The 19,636-nt window shown below is 36.9% G+C and overlaps 1 protein-coding gene across 1 annotated transcript in view; it reads right to left on the bottom strand.

Annotated features, from left to right (window-relative positions):
• Nucleotides 1-19,636, bottom strand: part of LOC136884187 (protein phosphatase 1 regulatory subunit 21) — a 179,924-nt gene that overhangs the window by 144,566 nt on the left and 15,722 nt on the right. The window contains exons 4-6 of the mRNA XM_068228739.1: nucleotides 9,028-9,150; nucleotides 4,227-4,422; nucleotides 2,198-2,394 (exon numbers count right to left, since the gene is read on the bottom strand). Coding sequence (XP_068084840.1) covers nucleotides 2,198-2,394; nucleotides 4,227-4,422; nucleotides 9,028-9,150 — 516 coding nt within the window. The remainder of the gene's footprint in view (nucleotides 1-2,197; nucleotides 2,395-4,226; nucleotides 4,423-9,027; nucleotides 9,151-19,636) is intronic.

Genomic DNA, 19,636 nt, shown 5'->3' with positions numbered 1-19,636 from the left:
AGGTATACCAAATCATAGACTTTGCCAATTATATATAAAATAATTTTAGATGCACTAAATAATATTGTATTTTTCAAAAAAGACATGTTATTTGTATAGTACAATGGGCCTATGCTATTTAGCTATATTTTTAATGTTTTTCATGTAAGAATAGGACTTGCTATTGCATATTTTTAAATTTTTGAATGTTCCTTGCTATAAAAAACTCAATGGCTGATGATGGCATAGTGGATTGCCGAAACCGGTACCAAAGATGTATTTTATGATAAGTTAAATAAATATGTGATGTTCTAAATAGACCATTACGATAACGTATTGAATAGGTGGAACCTTTAGCTTTACTAAGCATTGTAAAATATCTACCATTCGGCGCAGTGTTTCCCCTCATTCAGTATTTTATTCCATATACCAGTGGCGTGCAACTGAACCCCATCTACCCTGGGGTGAATCATTTTGTATTTACATTTTATTATCATTCCTTAGAACACTCTTCACAAAGTTTAAAAATCTGTTAACATCTAAGCCAAGCCATGTACAAGTGTCTCGACAATCTGCTCGCACTACCGCAGTTCAGCTTCTCCAGCGAGCTGGATTTTCTTGTCGATGCAAAAGACAGCTACCCCAGCAAAATTTAAGTCACTTGGTTGACGCATGCACTTAAAGCTTCCTTGTCCTGGGAGTGGAGCGGGGCTGTGGGCCCTTCTCCGACAGCAATTTACGGTGACAGGCCAGCTAGCTTAGGTAAGGGATGTTAGTTTTAATAGTGTTCAGCATCACACATTAGAGACTACAAGAAAAATATCAACATGTTAACAGTATAGTAACTTGCACATCACCTTTCTAACAAAAAAAGAGCCAGTTTATGAAATCAATTGTAATATAGAAGAATATATTTTATTTTTTGGTTCTGGCATGTATAAAGTTTCTTTTTTGAGCAATTCACTGATGGCACACGTAGAGTATGTATCCGATAGCCACAGAAAAATATTTAGTTTGCCGAGCACTAACAGAGAGTTAAGCGCAAAATTTAAAAAGTTTGTATAGTGGTATATAGTGAAGTTTTGTAGCGTTCCTCTTGGATTATAAGTGAAGATTTTGTGAGTTCTGTGCCATTCTTCATGAATATAACGTGTGTTATATGTCGTGACAAATATTTCTCCTCGTTTGTCGCTGATACACGTATACTCATTAAGCAAGAGAAACTATAGAACTTCAGCATCGGTACAATACCAGTTAAATTTTACTGATTCAGTTTAGGTTAGGCTTTTTAAGTTAAAAACAAATATTTAGTCACAGTGTATTTTTGTGAAAACCATGACTGTACTATCACGAAGCGTCACTGGGTGAAACTGAAAGTACACTGTTTAAAATCTGCTCTAGATTAAGATACAATGGTGTCGTCACTGCCGTGAATATCAATTTGGAAATACAGTATGTGCGAGTGTGTGGTTGAATATATTCTTGAAAAACCTTTCTCAGATAGACCTTTCCACAAAAAATGCAGCCTTATAAAATGGTAATGTTGAGTTTAGAGAGTGTAGTAGGGCTACGATTGCTTATATTTAAAAAACAACATTTTTACAGCTGGGGTAACGAATGTGTTCATCGCACGCCACTGCCATTTACAACGTTGTGAGAGAAGGAATACACAATCGTGGGGTGGCAGGGTTGCATGTCGGAGCATGTTAAATAATAAAGAACGTTACTAAAACCAACAGATGAGAGGAGAAACGATCTGGTGCATTCCTTGACTGACACGTGTCTCTTAATTACAGTGTGTTCTTGTATTGTGTGTGCAGATATGGCTGTTTAATAAACAAACTGTGGGTATTGCCTGTAAAAGATAAGGACAATCCTGTGGGAGTCGAACGAGGAAACTTGAGCAAACACGCGAAACATTAACTCCATCATGCACTCTATTTCCCCTCTCTCCTCTTCTCTTCCCTAAAGCACGGCAGCGGCTTGTGTTCTGGCGTAGCAAACACGGTGAGTTCGTCGATTTGAATCACATGCCTGGAAGTAACAAAGTAAACTCATTCTCTCAAAAAGAAAAATTTTCTCCACCCATCTGACAGCACCATCGTTCTTAACATAACACAAAGAGCATACCTGATTATTTTGTCAATATAGTTCTGATACAGTCTGTGTATAAAAGTGGATTCAATGGAAAGGTTTAGATAGTCATAAGAAGACTTACCCGAGCATTAGCTGGACTCAGAGTAGCTCCTGGTGCTGCTGTGCAATGTAAGCGCTCTTCTGTATAGGTATGGAAATCTGACAGCGCGGCAGTCACATCCTTGACGTGAAGACCAGCCTGAGCAATCACGTGTAAACAGTAGATCTGCTGCTTGCGGTCATGCAGTGGAATATTCAGTTCATTCAGTTCTGAATTATCTATAAGGAAATTGCTATTTTGAGCAACTACACAAAAGAGAGAAAGAGAGAGAGCGAGAGAGAGAAGCTGCAGTCATTACTGAATACTGTATTTTCACAAAATTGGTTACCTTAATGGATACACTAGCATTTTTTTCATGAAGTTTTATTATAACTTTTAAAATCATATACAGAAAGATAGAAGCATGAATAAGAACATACACTATAAAAGGATAAATACAATGACAGGTCAAGCATCAGAAGTGGAAGTAAAAGAAATATGTTGAAGAATTTGGATTGTTGAGGACGGCAATGTATGGTATTTTTCAGAGCAATTCCATCCCAAAGTTTGTCTCTGATATTACTCACTAAACATGACCGTGCAACGTAGAGATGTTTGAAAGGAAGCATTTGCAGTCATAAAAATCCTTACAGATGAGTAAATAATTACAATGTTATTCATTCATAGAGTTTGTCTTTAAAAGTAATATGTTCTGCCCCATTTAACCCATAAATGTTTCTGTTTTTTTCAATAAAAATGGTATAGCACCAATCGGCTGGCGTTTTGTTTTAATGATAGCATGATCTTTTTTAAAATAGGAAAGTAACCTATGCAAGTTGTGTTTGACATTTAAATACCAAATGAATGTAGAAAGTCAATCCAATCCAATGCAAAAACAAGTTTACAAATATCTGTAATAGTTGCAGAGAAGAAAATGTCTGAAAAACCCTATAAACTACCAGACCACGGGGATTGGTACATATAGGGTCTCTCTTACAAACCCAGACTGAGCACACGGTGTTTGTACTCTGCGCTACAGCAGCTGCCTCACCCCAATTTACGTAGCGTGCGGCTGTCCCGCTTTAAGCTTGTATACTATCTTATATGAAATCTTACCTTATAATAGATGCTTCATAATGAAGGACTTCATAAACACCATGAAGATCTTCTGCACACCAATAGCGAGTTATAACTGTTCACAGGACCATTAAGATGAAACCAGGCCTCATCCGAAAAGAACACAAGCTGTGGCTCGAATAAAGAATCATTCAATGATGCAAGATACCCCTCACAATATCTCTTGTGGCTGGATCAGCAGATTTTAAACAATGGACTCGTGTAAACCTGTACGGTTTGATGTGTAACAGCTTTGTAGCTCTGTGTGCAGAAGACACCAAAACCCCTACTTGTTGTGCTAATTTTGTGAATGATTTATTTGGCGACCAAGGTTTGCACCAATCTCACCTAGCTTTTCCTCTGTTAAAACTTTTCGTGTGCATGTATTTTTTTTAAATTTTTTAACTGAGCACTGAGACAGTAGTTTCAAATTTATTTACTCATGAAGATGGCACTTCACAAGGAAATTGCTGAACAAATGCATCGCGTCCCTATTGAGATGACTCAACTTTTACATACAAAAATACGGTGTTGCAATGATAACCGTCCCACCATGCTAACAGCTGAGATTCAGACTGACTACTGATGCTAGATCAAACATGTGCATGCTCCTTACAAGGTCAAGAACTATGTGCGTGCCTCCTGTGGAGTAGAAATGCCACTGGACAGTCTGGGTTTATAAGTGAGATTCTGTATTTCAAAATCCAGACTGGAACGTGTTAATGTAGAAATAATGGTAATTATTAATAGGATATTCAGATTAACAACATTCAGATAAACAGGGTTCCTATACTGTCTTATTTAAACCATACATACAAAAAATATGGGTGCATTTCAAATTCAATAACTATAAAAATATTTTTACTCTTTACATTTCCTTTGTTATGAATGAAGGTATTCCTATTACATGAATTCAAGTCTTGCTTTCTTAAATTAGAGTAAAGAGGTAACTCACATGAGTCAACAAATGGCAAATGATGAGCTATAATTGAGCGAGCAGACTCTAGTTGTGAGCCCAGTTCACCCTGCATCTGGGAGTGCTGCTGTTTCAAAGCAGCCAGATCTGAGGTACACTGCTCAAGAGCCAGGGACTGGGTCTCTGCACTATGAGCCAGTTCAGTCTTCTCTTCTTCCAGTTTGTCTATCACAGCCTGAAAATAAAAATAAAAAGAACCTGAACAAATATAGTACTCATAAATCCACATCTTCATAATAACAGGAGCTGTGGAGCTTCAGTCAAACTTATGCCATCGGAAATGCATGACGAAGAAAGGAGAAGCAGCAAATATTCCATGGCTTCTGGGACAAAGGGAATTTTGATGAGGAAAACAACTACATCTTTTCGTGTACCTCAACGGCACCTCCAAAACGCTCCTACCCAAAGAAAAGGAAAAAAGGAGCAGTCTTCTGAAAAAAATCACCACCAAGTACTCTGTTAAGGTGCAAAGCGAAGTCATCCAAGTCTGTAAAGTGGCATTTCTCTCTGTATATGGGCTACAAAAACAAACAGAAAGAGTGGAAAACATCATACAGCATGCTGCTAGTGGTAAAGAGTTTGTTAAGAAAGACCAAAGAGGGCATCATAAAAATCATCAGAAATATCCACCTGAAGTTACAGTAGGCAGCTTGCTTGTGCAGTTACCAGGCAGAAATTATAACTGCACATTCCCCAAATAAACATCCACGGGATGTGCAGGACAGCGGTTGATGAAAATAAAGATCTTCCTGTTTTGTGCCCTCATTTTTGGATCCAGAGCAGCCAACTGCTGTCGAAAAAGATCTGGGTCATCATGCTTTAGGGTTGGCATCATAGGCAGTTGGTAATGATCACACATGCTTAAAGCAATGAGGCTTTTCAGATTTCCCAATCACAAAGTGATGTGGAGCTTCGAGTCATGAGCATTGGCTCCCAACATCACTGTGAGTCTCATTTTGCTGTGTTTCCCGTTATGGCATTTACCCCCTTTGAATGTCAAAGTCTTGCTGGGCAGCACACTGAGAAAACAGTCCAATTTCTTCTAGGTTAAAAATGTTCCTGGGTTCGTATTTGTTGGTCATCTCCTGCAATCTTCCACTGATTCACTCTTCTGTAGTTTTATCACCAACTGCATTTGATTCCCTGCAAACAATTTTATAGGTTATGTCATGCGTTTTCTTAAATTGGTCGATCCAGCTGAAATGTTCAAAGCCAAGAATGTTTGCCACTTTATGTGCCTTTTCCCTTAAGAGCACGCCATCAATTGGAATGCCCGTGGCTCTTGAAGTTTCAAACCATATTTAGTATTTTTCTAACTCCTCGTATTTGGAATATGATGCATATTTTCTTTTTTCGGTAGTTTGGTCCACATTCTGAAGCACTTGATGTTATGCTTCCTCTGCTTTTCACCATTATATTCAGAGTAGACAGAGAAAGCTGCAACTCGCATGCCAGTGAAATACACGTTCTGCAGAATGAATCAACTTTACACAAGATTTGAACCTTCTTTTCCATAGTAAAAGTTTTCCTTTCTCTCTCTTTTTTTTTTTTTTCTTTTTTTCTTTTTTTCTAGGGGCTTTACGTCGCACCGACACAGATAGGTCTTATGGCGACGATGGGATAGGAAAGGCCTAGGAGTTGGAAGGAAGCGGCCGTGGCCTTAATTAAGGTACAGCCCCAGCATTTGCCTGGTGTGAAAATGGGAAACCACGGAAAACCATTTTCAGGGCTGCCGATAGTGGGATTCGAACCTACTATCTCCCGGATGCAAGCTCACAGCCGCGCGCCTCTACACGCACGGCCAACTCGCCCGGTACCTTTTTTTTTTTTTTTCATCATTATTAGCCGTTTTTAAGCCTGAAGCAACCTATGCTAGTGAAACCTTGTTCAATTTGAATACGAAATAAACTACAGATAAATTACAGAAAATAGATAGACGAATCATTAGAACAATTCTAAACAAAAAACACCAAGTAGATGGACAATGGCGATTACTACCTAATGAAGTTGTATACAAGGAGACTGAGTCTATAACAGATACAATGCGGAAAAGAAGAGTTGCTTTTTTCTGTCGCATATCACGACTACCAGAGACTAGGATACTCAAATATTTATTCAACTACTTTTGGAAAACTAAAAATCACTGGTTCAAAGAAGTCCAAGAAGATTTAAATGAACTAGGCTTGACAATTCAACAAATTGAAAACAGAGAAGAGAAGAGAAGAGGATCCTGAGAAATAACGACGCGAGACTTAAACTGAAGACCTATACACGCAAACAGTACAACATAACTGACGAAGAACGGGCAGCCAGGTCAGAGAGAATGAAACATTTCTGGGAACTAACGAAGAAACATCAACCAAATTTGTAACCAACATTCATAAGACTTCACTGTATATAGATTGATTTCAGTGCTCCAATGTGGGCATAAATTTTTTTTTTAAATTAGCCAGAAAAGCAAACACCAACAATAACTCAATAACAAAGAACAAATATGTACAAACATAAACTAACAATGTGGCAAGAAGATCGCGACAAAAGACTTTGGCAAAAACATTTTTTATAAAACATATAACTACAATACTTGCGACAAATCAGCAACAATAACTTCAATAACTGCAACAAAAGCAAGTATAAAACAATAACCAAGAAATAATGAATTCAGGCAAGAAGAACACTGAATCACTTGATAACTTCATGACTGTATTCCTACGTAACTTCTCAAAGAATGAACATGTGCGGGTGAAGTGTCACCAGCTGCCTAGCACGAGGCAAAGCGCAAGTTCCATGTTAAGAGTTAGACCATGGTGTTTAATTTGGTCGTCATGACATGATTACTCGAAGCTGTACGCTAGCTGCAATGCCATTTTACTTTGATTTTTTCCCGCCCTCTCAAACAATCTGCTGTAAATGCCGGGGAGCATAAATTGTTGCAAACAGAAATTTAAGGAACATAAATAAATAAATGATTACTGGATTAAAGCCACTATGTTTATTTAATGAAGCCGAGCTTTCAGCCAAATTGCATTGGCCTTCATCAGGGCAAGTTAAATTCTGCTTCTGACAGTGAGCAAAGAAATTCAAAGAAACGTGGAAGTCATGGCCATAGTATCCACGGCCTAGTCCACTAATAGGTCTCAAGGATCTTCGTGCTGTAATTCACTGCCCTCTGTCGACGGTTTCATGAGCGCGTCCCGCTGTTCCATGATGGTATTATGCATGTATTTCTGCAGTACAGGTCTTCATGTATTTGATAACTTGAAGCCGTCTTCCCTGTTGATGTTATTTGGGCGCAGCTCTATCTCTATGGCTTCTCTTACCAGCCAAGCATAGAAGTCTTTTACAGGCGCAATGACCTTCGCCTGGTCAAAGAGGATTTCATGGTCTGTACTGCAGAAATGTTCTGCTATGGCAGACTCGCTTATGGCATTCTCCGTGGAGGATGAAAGAGCGACATTCTTTACCGACCTAATGTGTTCTTTCACCCTGGTACTGACAAGCTTTTTCGTCATGCCAATATATGAGCAACCACAACCACATGGAACTTCATACATGCCCGGTGTTTCAAGATGTGGTTTTTCTTTGAATGGCTGAAACAGGGATTTGAGCTTCCGGTCTGTGGTGAAAACTGAAATTACATTGTGCTTCCTAAGAATGTACCCTATTCTGTCAGTTATACCTGCCACGTAAGGAAGGAATACTTTCTTCTTTTTACCGTAGTCCTGGTTGGTACTATCCCTGTTAGACTCCTTGATCTTCACAGCTCGTGCTATGTCTCCTGATGTATAGCCGTTTTTCTTCATGGATGTTGTCAGTTCACTTAATGCACTTGAGCAGTTTTCAGCGTCTGCAACATTATTCACCCTAGTAAGGAGAGCTGCTTTTTGGCACGGGTGGTGATGTGAGGACTTATGGAGGTATCTTTCAGAATATGTAAGTTTCCTGTACATTGCATGGCCTAGTGTACCATCATTCTTCTTGTATACTAGCACATCAAGAAAAGGTAATTTACCTTCATTTTCTACTTCCGTTGTGAATTTGATATTACTGTTAATGGAATTTAGATGTTCCAAAAATTCATTTAATGTTTCCCTTCCATGTGGGCAGACCGAAAATGTTTCATACATGAACAATAGAAGCACTTAGGTTTCAATGGCGCTGTAGTTAATGCAGCAGACTCAAAGTGTTCCATAAAAATATTAGCAGCCACTGGTGACAGAGGTAAACCCATTGCTGCTCCTTCAGTCGTAATAATCCCCTTTGTAGTAGAAGTAAGTAGATTTTAAACAAACTGCTGCCAGATTTGTCAAGTCTTCAGACAGGTATTGTCTGATGTAAGCTAGCATTTCTTCTACGGGTATATTAGTAAAAAGTGACATAACATCAAAGCTTACCAGGATGTCGCCTTCGTCCACTCGTAGCTCATGTAACTTCTGTAACTTCTGTAAGAAGTGTTTCGAATCTTTAACGTGATGTTCTGTCTTCCCTGTTTCATTACTTCGAAATTTGAGGACTTTAATACATCGTGAGCATACGAAATCTGAGGGAATCAACAAAACATGTTGTAAACAATGGGAAAATTTTGAACACAGGAACATAAAAGTAGGGTAATACTCTATTAGACATACAAAGAAGAGATCAATAAGGTGAAGAAGAGATACCTTCAAAGGTGGGGAAAGAGAATCTGCAAAAAACGAGTACACCGTTTTGTACACAGAACGTAGAAGGGAGAGATGCAAAATGATATTTTGTTCACCTACTGAATAGTTGTGAAACTAACTTTATACTTATGTTCGGCATCACTATTTACAGCATGATGTTGATGTAATTCATGTTCCAAATTCTGCAACTGTTGCTTCAATGCTGCAACCTCTTGTTCATGTGCCATATCTTTGTCATGGATCTGAAAACAAAAAATATACATTTGCCAATTTAACAGATTATAGTTTAAAAGTCATATTAATACTAGTTGAAATAGTTAAGGCTGATTCACCCGTCTATGAATAAATTGCTAAGTTTATATTTTAAAACAGATGTATAACATTGAAACAATGGATGAATGAGTGAGAATATGTACAAACATCAAGAACAGATCAGCGGATCAGTATTGATTGATTGAACAGTGTTTTGATGGACTGGTGAACTTTCTAGACTGTCAAAGTTACTCCTTCAAGCATGTTTTATTATCATAACATATCATTATTTTTGTCGCCGGTGGGGAGAAGTTCATAACATGGATGGAATCATTTAATTCCTGTCATTATGCTAAAAAGTTGTCGTGAAATACCCATTGAAAAAACTAAGGAACTCTCAGACATTTTCGAAGAATTCAATTAATTTTTTTTTTTTTTTTTTGGTTCTGTATTTATGTAAATTTTTGGTAAAATCGCCACCGCAAGAATTAAGATATTTGTGACGAAGTTGATGAAATGTGTTTTATTTGGTGTGAATTTTTTGTGAATTTAAAAATGTTAATAAAAATTTTCAGGACTCACAGGAGAGACAGTTGATATTTATTTAATCATTATGAGTGTTAGAAGAAATTGTATTTTGGGTATTGGAGATCTCCAGTAGTATGCTTGTTGTAACCCATCTTTTGTATCTTCCTGTATTTGTCACGTGGAGGCTTCGGAAGTGATAATGATATTTTTTCTCTTTCCAATTTGATTGTGATTAGTGATGGACAGAACTAAATATAATGCATTTGAGAACTTCAGGATTGATACTTTCGAAACCATATTCTCGAGTTCAACATAACCTATAAAAGTCGATTTAGGCCTAATTTACGTGGTACAAGATTTCCATAAACTGACTAGGAACAGTATACCGGTGACCAAATTACAATGGAAGATTTAAAAAAAAGGGATTTTGCCATCATGTTGGATGCTTTTGTATCTAATGTGCTTTATTTTATTAGATTAGAGAATGAAAAACTACTTGTGGTCGATTGTTGTTTGGCTTGGCATTACGGGTATTAGATTTTTCAAAGAGTTTGGCTGATCAAAGTTGCTGAACTGAAAGAAGTTTTCAAAGGAATTTGACTAAGTTTTCAGAGGAAACTGACCAAGTTTCCCCAGTAAAACTGAATGTAAAGTTTCGAGATTTTTAAGTCGCATACCGGTAATTAATGTTTGAAGCCAGCCCCGGGGTCTAACTTGCCTACCTCTCACCCAGAGGACCTGGGTTCGATTACTGGTCAGGTCAGGCATTTTAACCTGGATATAAGGGCTGGTTCCAGGTTCAGTCATTCTACGATTACCTTTAATTGAGGAGTTATTTAATGGTGATATGGCGACCCCGGTTTAGAGAGACAGGAATAATGGCCGAGAGGGTTCATCACACTGACCATGTGTCACCTCGTAATCTGCAGGCCTTCGGACCGAGGGCAGTCCCCTGGTAGGCGGAAGGCCCATTGGGGCTGTAGTTTGGTTAAGTTTAGGGGCGTTTGTAAGATTATAAGTATACATACTTCATTTTTGTGATGTTTAGCCAAATTGTTGATGGTTCATTCGTTCCAGAATTTTCCGTTTTCCCGTGTTATACTTTTTTTTCTCCGTGGTCCCTCCAAAAACGGAGAATCGAGGTTCCACTGTATATAATTTTTTTTTACTCTACAGTCAAACCAAATACAAGATTCTTACATTGAATTGTAAGTTCATAATCATTAGGCATCCTAAAGAATGTGTTGTAGGCATTTATGTGCTGTAGGCTGACTTCCCATTTGGCTTTAAATAGTCCAAGGACTTTATGCTGTCTTCCTGTGTACAATGCACTGTATGGAAAATCTGTTGGTATCTGAAGTATTTCTTCAACTTTGTCAGAATATCTCAGAAAATTTGTGGATATTGTAGTTTTCTAATCAATTTGAAATAGGTAAATTAATGACTGCTAGAGACTGTAACTTTCTGATCAGAGTAAAGCAGTGGTGAGGATACTAATAATTATATTTGATTGTGAAGATTATTTATGACAAGATTTGAGCTAAAAGTAATGGTGGGTGTCTCTGAAAGACATACCATGATATTCTTGTTTTAAGTACTGGATTACGGTATCTTTCGAGATCATCAAATGGTTCTCCTTAATTTTCCCCTTTTCAATATATATGCTGTTGGACTATTTATACACAGGCCAACTTCTTGAAACAGTTGTATTGCCATCCAGGTCTATTCCAGTGCTGCTTCTTTATTCCTTCCTATAAGAAGAGTATCATCAGCAAAGCCAATAACTGAAAGAGGTAGTCGAAGTGATTTACCATACTGCAAACATAAGCTTTCTTCCGATAGTTGATCGAAAATGTAGTCTGTGAATGGACTGTACAAAGCTGGTGACAATGGAGAACATTGCAAGATTCTTCTTTGTAGAGAAATTGGTTGGTTTTCCCTTTCAACGTCTCTACTAGAGTGATATCTGTCTTAGGTTCATTATTAAGTCAGCTGGTTTCAGTGAAATAGATTTATCAGTTAGAGTCATTCTGAGACACTTGTGGCCTGTATTACTGAAGGCCTTCGATATATCTAAGAACTTTACAGTGACATCATATTTTTTCTCTTTACATGATTGGAGGATTCCCCATAATATAGATGTATTAATTAGAGTTCCTGGTTGATTACTAAAGCCCCTTTGATGCTGATTAAAATGTATGAAAGATCATAAGTGTCCATCGAGAACTGTGTCAATAATCCTCCGAATAACTGAGCAAACTGTTATTTTGTCTCCAATTGGAAGGGTCGTCAGCGTCACCATTTTTGTGCAACAAAATCGTTTGAGCCTTCTTTAAGCAAGCTGTTACCTCCCCTGTTGTGTGAGCATTCTTGTTGCAATCATAGCAATTATTTTACGGAGAGAATGATCCCCAATGACTAACAAGAATGTGGTCAGGCCCTAATGTGGTGTCAACAGCAATCCGGCGAGTTGTTAATGCTATTTCTTGCTCAGAGGTGGTGGTATTTTATAAATCGTCCAGTTGTATTTGATTAGTTTCACTCACTTTAGGTGCAGATTCATCTGGATTCCTTATGCCGTATTTACATGAATAATCCCCGCACCCTAATTTTAGGAAGGATCATTTTGAAAAAGAATAGAATTAAAATTCCTTCCATCGAAGGAGTAAAGTAGGCATAAACAAACATTTCATATCACTCCACGAGGTCCATGTGGCCTTTATACAAACATCATCATCATCATCATCATCATCATCATCATCATCATCATCATCATCAATGTCCCACTCCAGTCACCCGGATGTGGTTAACAAGCCTCCTCCACTCCTTTCTGTCCTTCCACTTCTCCTGCTCCATTTCTTCCACCACATCCAATCCAGCTTCTCTAATAACGTGTAAATTTACGGATATAGCTGCTTTGCCTGAACATATTTGAGATGATAAAAATATATTATCAGTGCTATAAAATACATTTGCCATGAAAATTAGCAAGTAGGCCTATGTATTTCATTAATCTGAACTTGCAATAGGCTCAATTCCCTGTAGATAGGAACATTTGTTGTCTCTTGCATCACTAGAATCCTCTCCTACATTACTTACAAATTCGTCACACTCCACGTCTAAAACACTTTTCACATGCAGTCTCTTTTTACTAGGATATTAACACGACCAGTGGTGGATAATTTTTTCGTGAAATGTAAACACTTGAAACAGACACACCGGCAAACACTGATCTTAGTTAATCGTATTCACAAAGATTCACACACGAGATGCTGTCAATTGCGTACACTGTTTTATTTTCAAATTATACACACATTAATAGTTGCACATCAAATGAACCACCATCTTAAACTCAACCGACTCCCACATTAGCATGTCAACCAACTACAGAACACTTGACAAGATCACATGTAGTACCAACACAACATAACCACATCAATGGCAAAATCACAACATGAGTTCACATACTTAACTTGACTAACCACTCTCGCTAACAACTCAACTAAACAACCCAAGACTGTCCCTTTATATACCTTGCCTGGCCAGGCTTCCAGAAAAGTATGACAACATACTTTCTCATATCTTCTTGAGTCTCCAATAACCTATATATAAATGAATAGAACATTCCATAAAACTCGAGTGACATCAGGACAAAGGTGCGTTGTTCTAGACTATTACCCTGTGTGGCAGAACATTACATTGAACTTATACATCATATTTACAGACAATAATCAATTATATACAATTGATTACATGTTCTTACATGAAATAAAGTTGTATTAATAAACATACAGCAGAAGTATTGTGACATAACCTCACATGTTCTGTTTCACAAGACAGACCATACAACACACAAATACTAAATGATACGACCACGATTTATACCAAATAAAGTCTGTACTGACAACCTGTCCTACATAACTATGTAGATGATGATAATAATAATAATAATAATAATAATAATAATAATAATAATAATAATAATAATAATAATAATAATAATAATAATAATAACAATAACAATAACAACAACAATAACAACAACACCACCACCACCTACTAATCGAGCTTGATATTTTCACGATTTACCCATGGGTTTAGAGAATTGTTTTCAAGTTATACTAGTCCATTACACACTTTCATCAAGTTTTGCAATACAGTAAAACCACGTTAATATAAATTCTTTGGGACGCAAAAAATCTGACTTCGAATTACGTGATTTAGAATTAATTGCCAAGTCGTGCTTCAGAAATGCCAACCCTTGCCATGTCACAAAATATTCAAGACCCGTTACTGCATGCAACTAACATTGATTCACAGTTTAAACCATTCAAATGCCATGGAAAAAAATCCAAAATGTATCCAACAAGGTGCATTTACAGTATTCAAATAATGCACTTGGATAACTCAGTGGCAAACATAACTTCACGCAACAAAAGAAAAAAGAAACACGATTCAAAGACGAGGACAAATTATGCTGTTTCCCCTGTGCAAGTGCTTTATTTTTTGGAATTACTGTGCTGTTTACATTTTTAGATGCCTTGTACTTACACAGAAAGTACCCGACGCCTTTAAAACATAGTGGCTTATCGAGCTTTCCTATGATGAGGGGAGGAAGTCTTACGCTTCCATCTGCATTGCAACATGTCAGTTTTGGCTAGGCATTAAAAAAAAATGCAGTTTCATTGGCATTGACAGTATTGTTCGGTGCATACAAATTGATTATAGGCATCGCCAGTTTTTGCGGATTCTGCTTCTGCCTGTTACGTGATATTGTGGCATTCCTTAAAACGCTGAATACGAAAGAATTACGATTTCACTCGAACTTAGCAATTATGAAACACAGTCACTGAGCTCAATAGCTGCAATGGCTCAAGTACGGCCAGTATCCAGTATTTGGGAGATAGTGGGTTTGAACCCCACTGTTGGCAGCCCTGAAGATGGTTTTCCATGGTTTCCCATTTTCATACCAGGCAAATGCTGGGACTGTACCTCAATTAAGGCCACAGCCGCTTCTTTCATACTCCTAGCCCTTTCCTATCCCATCATCACCGTAAGACCTATCTGTGTCGGTGTGACGTAAAACCAATTGTAAATAAAAGAAAAACCACAGTGTCGACACACCGAAGTGAAAGAAAGGGCGGAAAGCTACCCCTGCATGTTCCGGAAGACTCATTTTATCGTGACACGGAGAAATTTTGATTTTAAATTACTCTGTATAATACTCATCATCATCGTTGTCATCATCAATGTCCCACTCCAGTCGCCCGGGTGTGGTTTACAAGCCATCTCCACTCCTTTCTGTCCTTCCACTTTCTTGCTCCATTACTTCCACCACATCCAATCCAGCTTCTCTACTGTCCTTCCAAATCTGATCCATCTACCTTCTTCTTGGTCTTCCAACCAGTCTCTTTCGCTTAACTTATCTTTCCAATTCCCTGCCTGCTACCCGTTCCTTCCCCATTCTTTTTACATGTCCGAACCATCTCTGTCTTGCTTTCTGTATCTTCTGTACTAACAGTTCTATATTCAGCCCTTGTCTAGTTTTAATATTTTGAATCCTATCTCTTCTTGTCCTTTTAACTGATGTTCTTAAAAATTTAATTTCTACTGCTTGGATCTTACTATCTTGTCTCTTATTAGTTACCAGTGTTTCTAGTCTGTACGTTACAACTGGTATGAAATACTGTTTATATAATGTTAATTTCGTTCTCTTAGGTACTTTGTCATCCCATAAAAGCTCTCTGACTTGATGATAACATGTTGTACCTTTACTTAGTCTGTTATTAATTTCAGGGTTGATTTCATTTACTTCCATTAACAATGCTACCCAGATATGTAAACTGTTCTCCATCTATGTTCACTTGGCTTCTCTTTTTCTCTTTTCCACAGTGCATGACTACAGTTTTCTTTTCACTAATTACCATTCCAAACTCCTTCAGATTTTCATTCCAAATGTCCAGTCTCTTTTGTACTTCCTTTTCTCCCTTTCCCCAAATCACCACATTATCTGCAAATACCAAAGCATTCACTTATCACTACTGATACTCTGTTTTAAACGTTTGATGACTTCATCCATCAATATAATAATCAATAACAATTTTTTAAAATTTTAAATGCAGTTATAAATTAAAAGTATGAATTGTTTTCCATTTAAATATGACATATGGGGGCAGTTTTCTTCCATCTGCGGTTACACAAAGCGTAACTATGCATCCAACATTGAAAACTTACCAACCTTGACTCAAATAAAACCCGCACCTCAATTTCTTTTAAAAACTATGCAGAGATTATATGCGAAAATCTGGTATGAGAATTTTCCATGTGAAATGTTTCCTTGAAATGTTCATATATCTCTTTCTTTCATTTGGACAAGTTTTATATTTAACATCCAGATTGTGCTGAACTGCCTTTTTTTAATATTGTAAAATAGATATTGAGTGACCTCGCATTTGAATCTAGCTTTATATTTTTCACAGACACTCTTCATCGCATGATGGTTTACTGAAGGTTTTGTTATTGTTGATGAGATGTTTTCCCCTCCTGGCCTCATAAAATTTAGTTGCTGGATGTTTTGATCCTGGTAAGATGTTCATACTCTTGCAAAAAAAAAAAAAAAAAAGGGGCAAAATTTTCAACAGCTTTTTCATATTCTGTAACATGTCCATTCCTCAAAAAGATGAATCTTTGTTTTCACTCAAGGAGTTCTTTAAATTGTGAAGTAGGTTGGTCACAGGCATCACTGTTGGAATTGATATTTCTTCATTTACATTTGAGATGTCTTGTGATCATCCCTTAGGTTTGTGTCTATCAGTCAAATTAGTACGGTGAACTTCGAGTGCAAACGACTAATATGTATTTTTAATCCCCTCTCTCCTTGGAAATATCTGCCACAGTGTGGGCAATTTGTATCTTTTGAACTCATATTCACATTTAAATGAATAATTACTCTCAGCCTTGTTAGAGATTAAGCAGTATAACCATAATCTTCATTTAGATAACATACAAATTTGAAGTATATTTTAATAACTATCACAATTTCTTGACACTTATAGGAAATTTCAAAGAATTAATCTACCTTGATGACTGGTAGGTTACTTTACAGGTGAATCTATGAAACTGCATGTACAGTTCAGATGTTGGAATTTTTAATGGCCTTGTTAGGGATATAAACCATAACCTCCATTTACATAATATACAACTTTGTAGTTGTTCGTGGAATATTCCGGAGAAAGGGGAAGTAGAGTTGTGTCATCATCTAGTACGTCTTGTGAGGGGGGAGGGATTACTGGTTGTGTTTCAGTGATGTCGTGTTCGAGTATTTCATTTGTTTGTCTTGTTTGTTTACTGTTTACCATTTCCACGTATTTACTGAATTGTTCGTATAGGAGGTTTTTTTCCCTCGTTTCGTTTAGATTCCGTTCCCTGTTCTCTAGTTTATCGAGAGTAATGTGGATGTTTTCTAGGTTATTCATTAAACTTCCTTTATTAATCCTACTGATAATTTGGAGATCTTGTCTGATGTTAGTGAAATTGTGATTTGCCTCCTTCATATGAGCTCCCATAGCAGAGTATCTTCTGTATTTCTCTGCATTAACATGTTCCTGATATCTAATTAAAAAGCTCCGCCCAGATTGCCCCACGTATGTTTTTTTGCACTGGGTACATGTCAATCTGTAAATGCCAGATTCCTGGAATTCGTCATCTTTAAGTTTATTGACTTTATTGTGATTAAAAAATCTGTGTTTTGTATTGTTGTTGGTTGAGAAAGCTATTTTGGTATTGTGCTTCTTAAACAAATTCGTGATTTTATAAATCCTCGGGTTATTAAAGGTGAATTTGACCTATTTCTTTGCATTCTCCGATTGTTGCTTTAGTTTAATTTGTTGTTGATATTTGCACTTAGTAATGATTTTGTTAATGAATTTCAAACTGAAACCGTTATGTAAGGCTTGTTGACGAATGAACAATAGTTCCTTCTTTCTGTCCGTATCTGTTAACGGGATTTCAAAGGCCCTGTTGACGAAACTGTAGTAGGCGGATTTCTTTTGTGAAGTGGGATGTAAAGAATCGCTTTTAATTGTAGTCGGTGTAAAAGTGGGTTTTCTGTGTATTTTGAACTGGAAATGGTTGTTTATCTGGATTGTTTGAATATCTAGAAAATTGAGTGTACCTTCTTCTTCTTCTTCCGCTGTAAATTTAATGTTTGGGTCTAAAGTATTTAAGGTATTTAGAATACTTTGACTGTCATTAAGTTCTTTGTTTATGACGACAAAAGTATCGTCGACAAAGCGTACCAGAAATCTAGTCCTTTAATGTGGCCTACTATCTGAGTGTATTCCAAGTGATCGAGGTATATGTTAGCTAAAATTCCGGAGGCCGGTGCTCCCATAGGTCTTGCTGATAAATTTTATTATTAAAAGAAAAGAAATTATGGTTCAATACGAATTCCAGGATAGTTATGAAGTTTTCTATTTCAGGTTTACTGATGCGTTTATGGTCTAATAAATTAGTTTTTATAATCTTGATAGTGTCTTTTATAGGAATGTTTGTATACATGTCTTTAATGTCGAAAGAACTTGTTACGTGAGAACCAGTTAATTTGAAATCTTTAGCGGCCTTACAAAACTCTTTAGAGTTTTTTATCGAGGTTTTGGTATAAAAAACATAGTTTTGGGACAAAAACTTATGAATAAATTGAGAGGCTTTGTACGTAGGACTTTTCCGACAATTAATTACTGGTCTAATAGGTACGTCCTTTTTATGTAATTTAGGCATAGCTCTTGCCTTAGGAAGTCCAGGGTTCATATTTATGAGTTTATGGACTTCTTGGTCATTTAAAAGGAAGGTGCATTGCTTCAGTATTCCTTTCAAATTCCTTTGGATTTTTAGGGTGGGGTCTTTCTCAATTACCTTAAACTTGTTACTATTGAAAAAAGTTTCTGTTTTCTTAATGTATTCGGTTTCATTTAATATTACCACTGTTCCTCCTTTGTCGGCTTTTGTTATAACTACGTCATTTTGCCTAATTTTACGCTGAAGATCCTTCTCAACTTTTGAAATGGCGGAATTAGTTAATAATCCTTTAATTACGTTGGGAATCTTTTTCTTTGCTTCGTACCGTACATCATTTTGAATGTCGACTGGAAGAGTTTGTATGGCCGTTTCTGTTTCTGCTAACGTTTGTATTAATTCTAGTTTGTTGTTGATACTTTGCCAATTATGATTTGGACCTTTGCCTAATATTTGTAGTTCTTGTTCTGTAAAAGTCGTGTCAGACAAATTTTTTACAGGGGGTGGGAGTTTTTCACAATTGATAGGTGTTTTAGATTGAGGCTTATATTGTTTAGTTAGGGCATTGCTTTTTAGGTTTTCTAACTTCTTATTCAATGTCGCCTGTTTCTTGTTCATTAGACTCTCTACTTTATCTCTACAGTATTTTTGTACAGAATCCCATTCTAACGGTACCAAATTTATTGACGCTGAAAGGTGCGCTAGGTAAATTCCTGATTAAGGAAGGATTTCTTCCTATACATAAATTTGATTTCTCTTTTAAGCCATAGACGGTTAACTGTTTTCTGGGTTGAAATTTGGAATACTGAGCGTGTACTGATTCTTTGTGTCCCTTTTAAGAAATTAGGAACCAGGTTGTTAATCAAACATTCTTTCAGGAATGTTATATCTGTGCTTACTTTTGCAAGTTTCATCTTTAGTTTAAGATAGATGTTCGTACTATTTCCTGCTTGGTTAGCATTCGTATTGCAAGCTGTCCACTTCATGGCCGTATCGATGAGTTTAATCAAGAAATTAATCTAAAAAGCCACCTAATCGATACTTTATTTCTTTTGCCTTTGGCAAACTTAAAAATACATTAACAAACACAGTACATGTTTCGACCACTTAGTGGTCATCTTAAGCTGTATATAAAAAATCTTAGATGATAACATT

The sequence above is a fragment of the Anabrus simplex genome, chromosome 1 (genome assembly GCF_040414725.1).
Source record: "Anabrus simplex isolate iqAnaSimp1 chromosome 1, ASM4041472v1, whole genome shotgun sequence".
NCBI lineage: Eukaryota > Metazoa > Arthropoda > Insecta > Orthoptera > Tettigoniidae > Anabrus > Anabrus simplex.
Note: the sequence above shows the minus strand (reverse complement) of the source record. Positions and strands in the feature narration are given on the sequence as shown.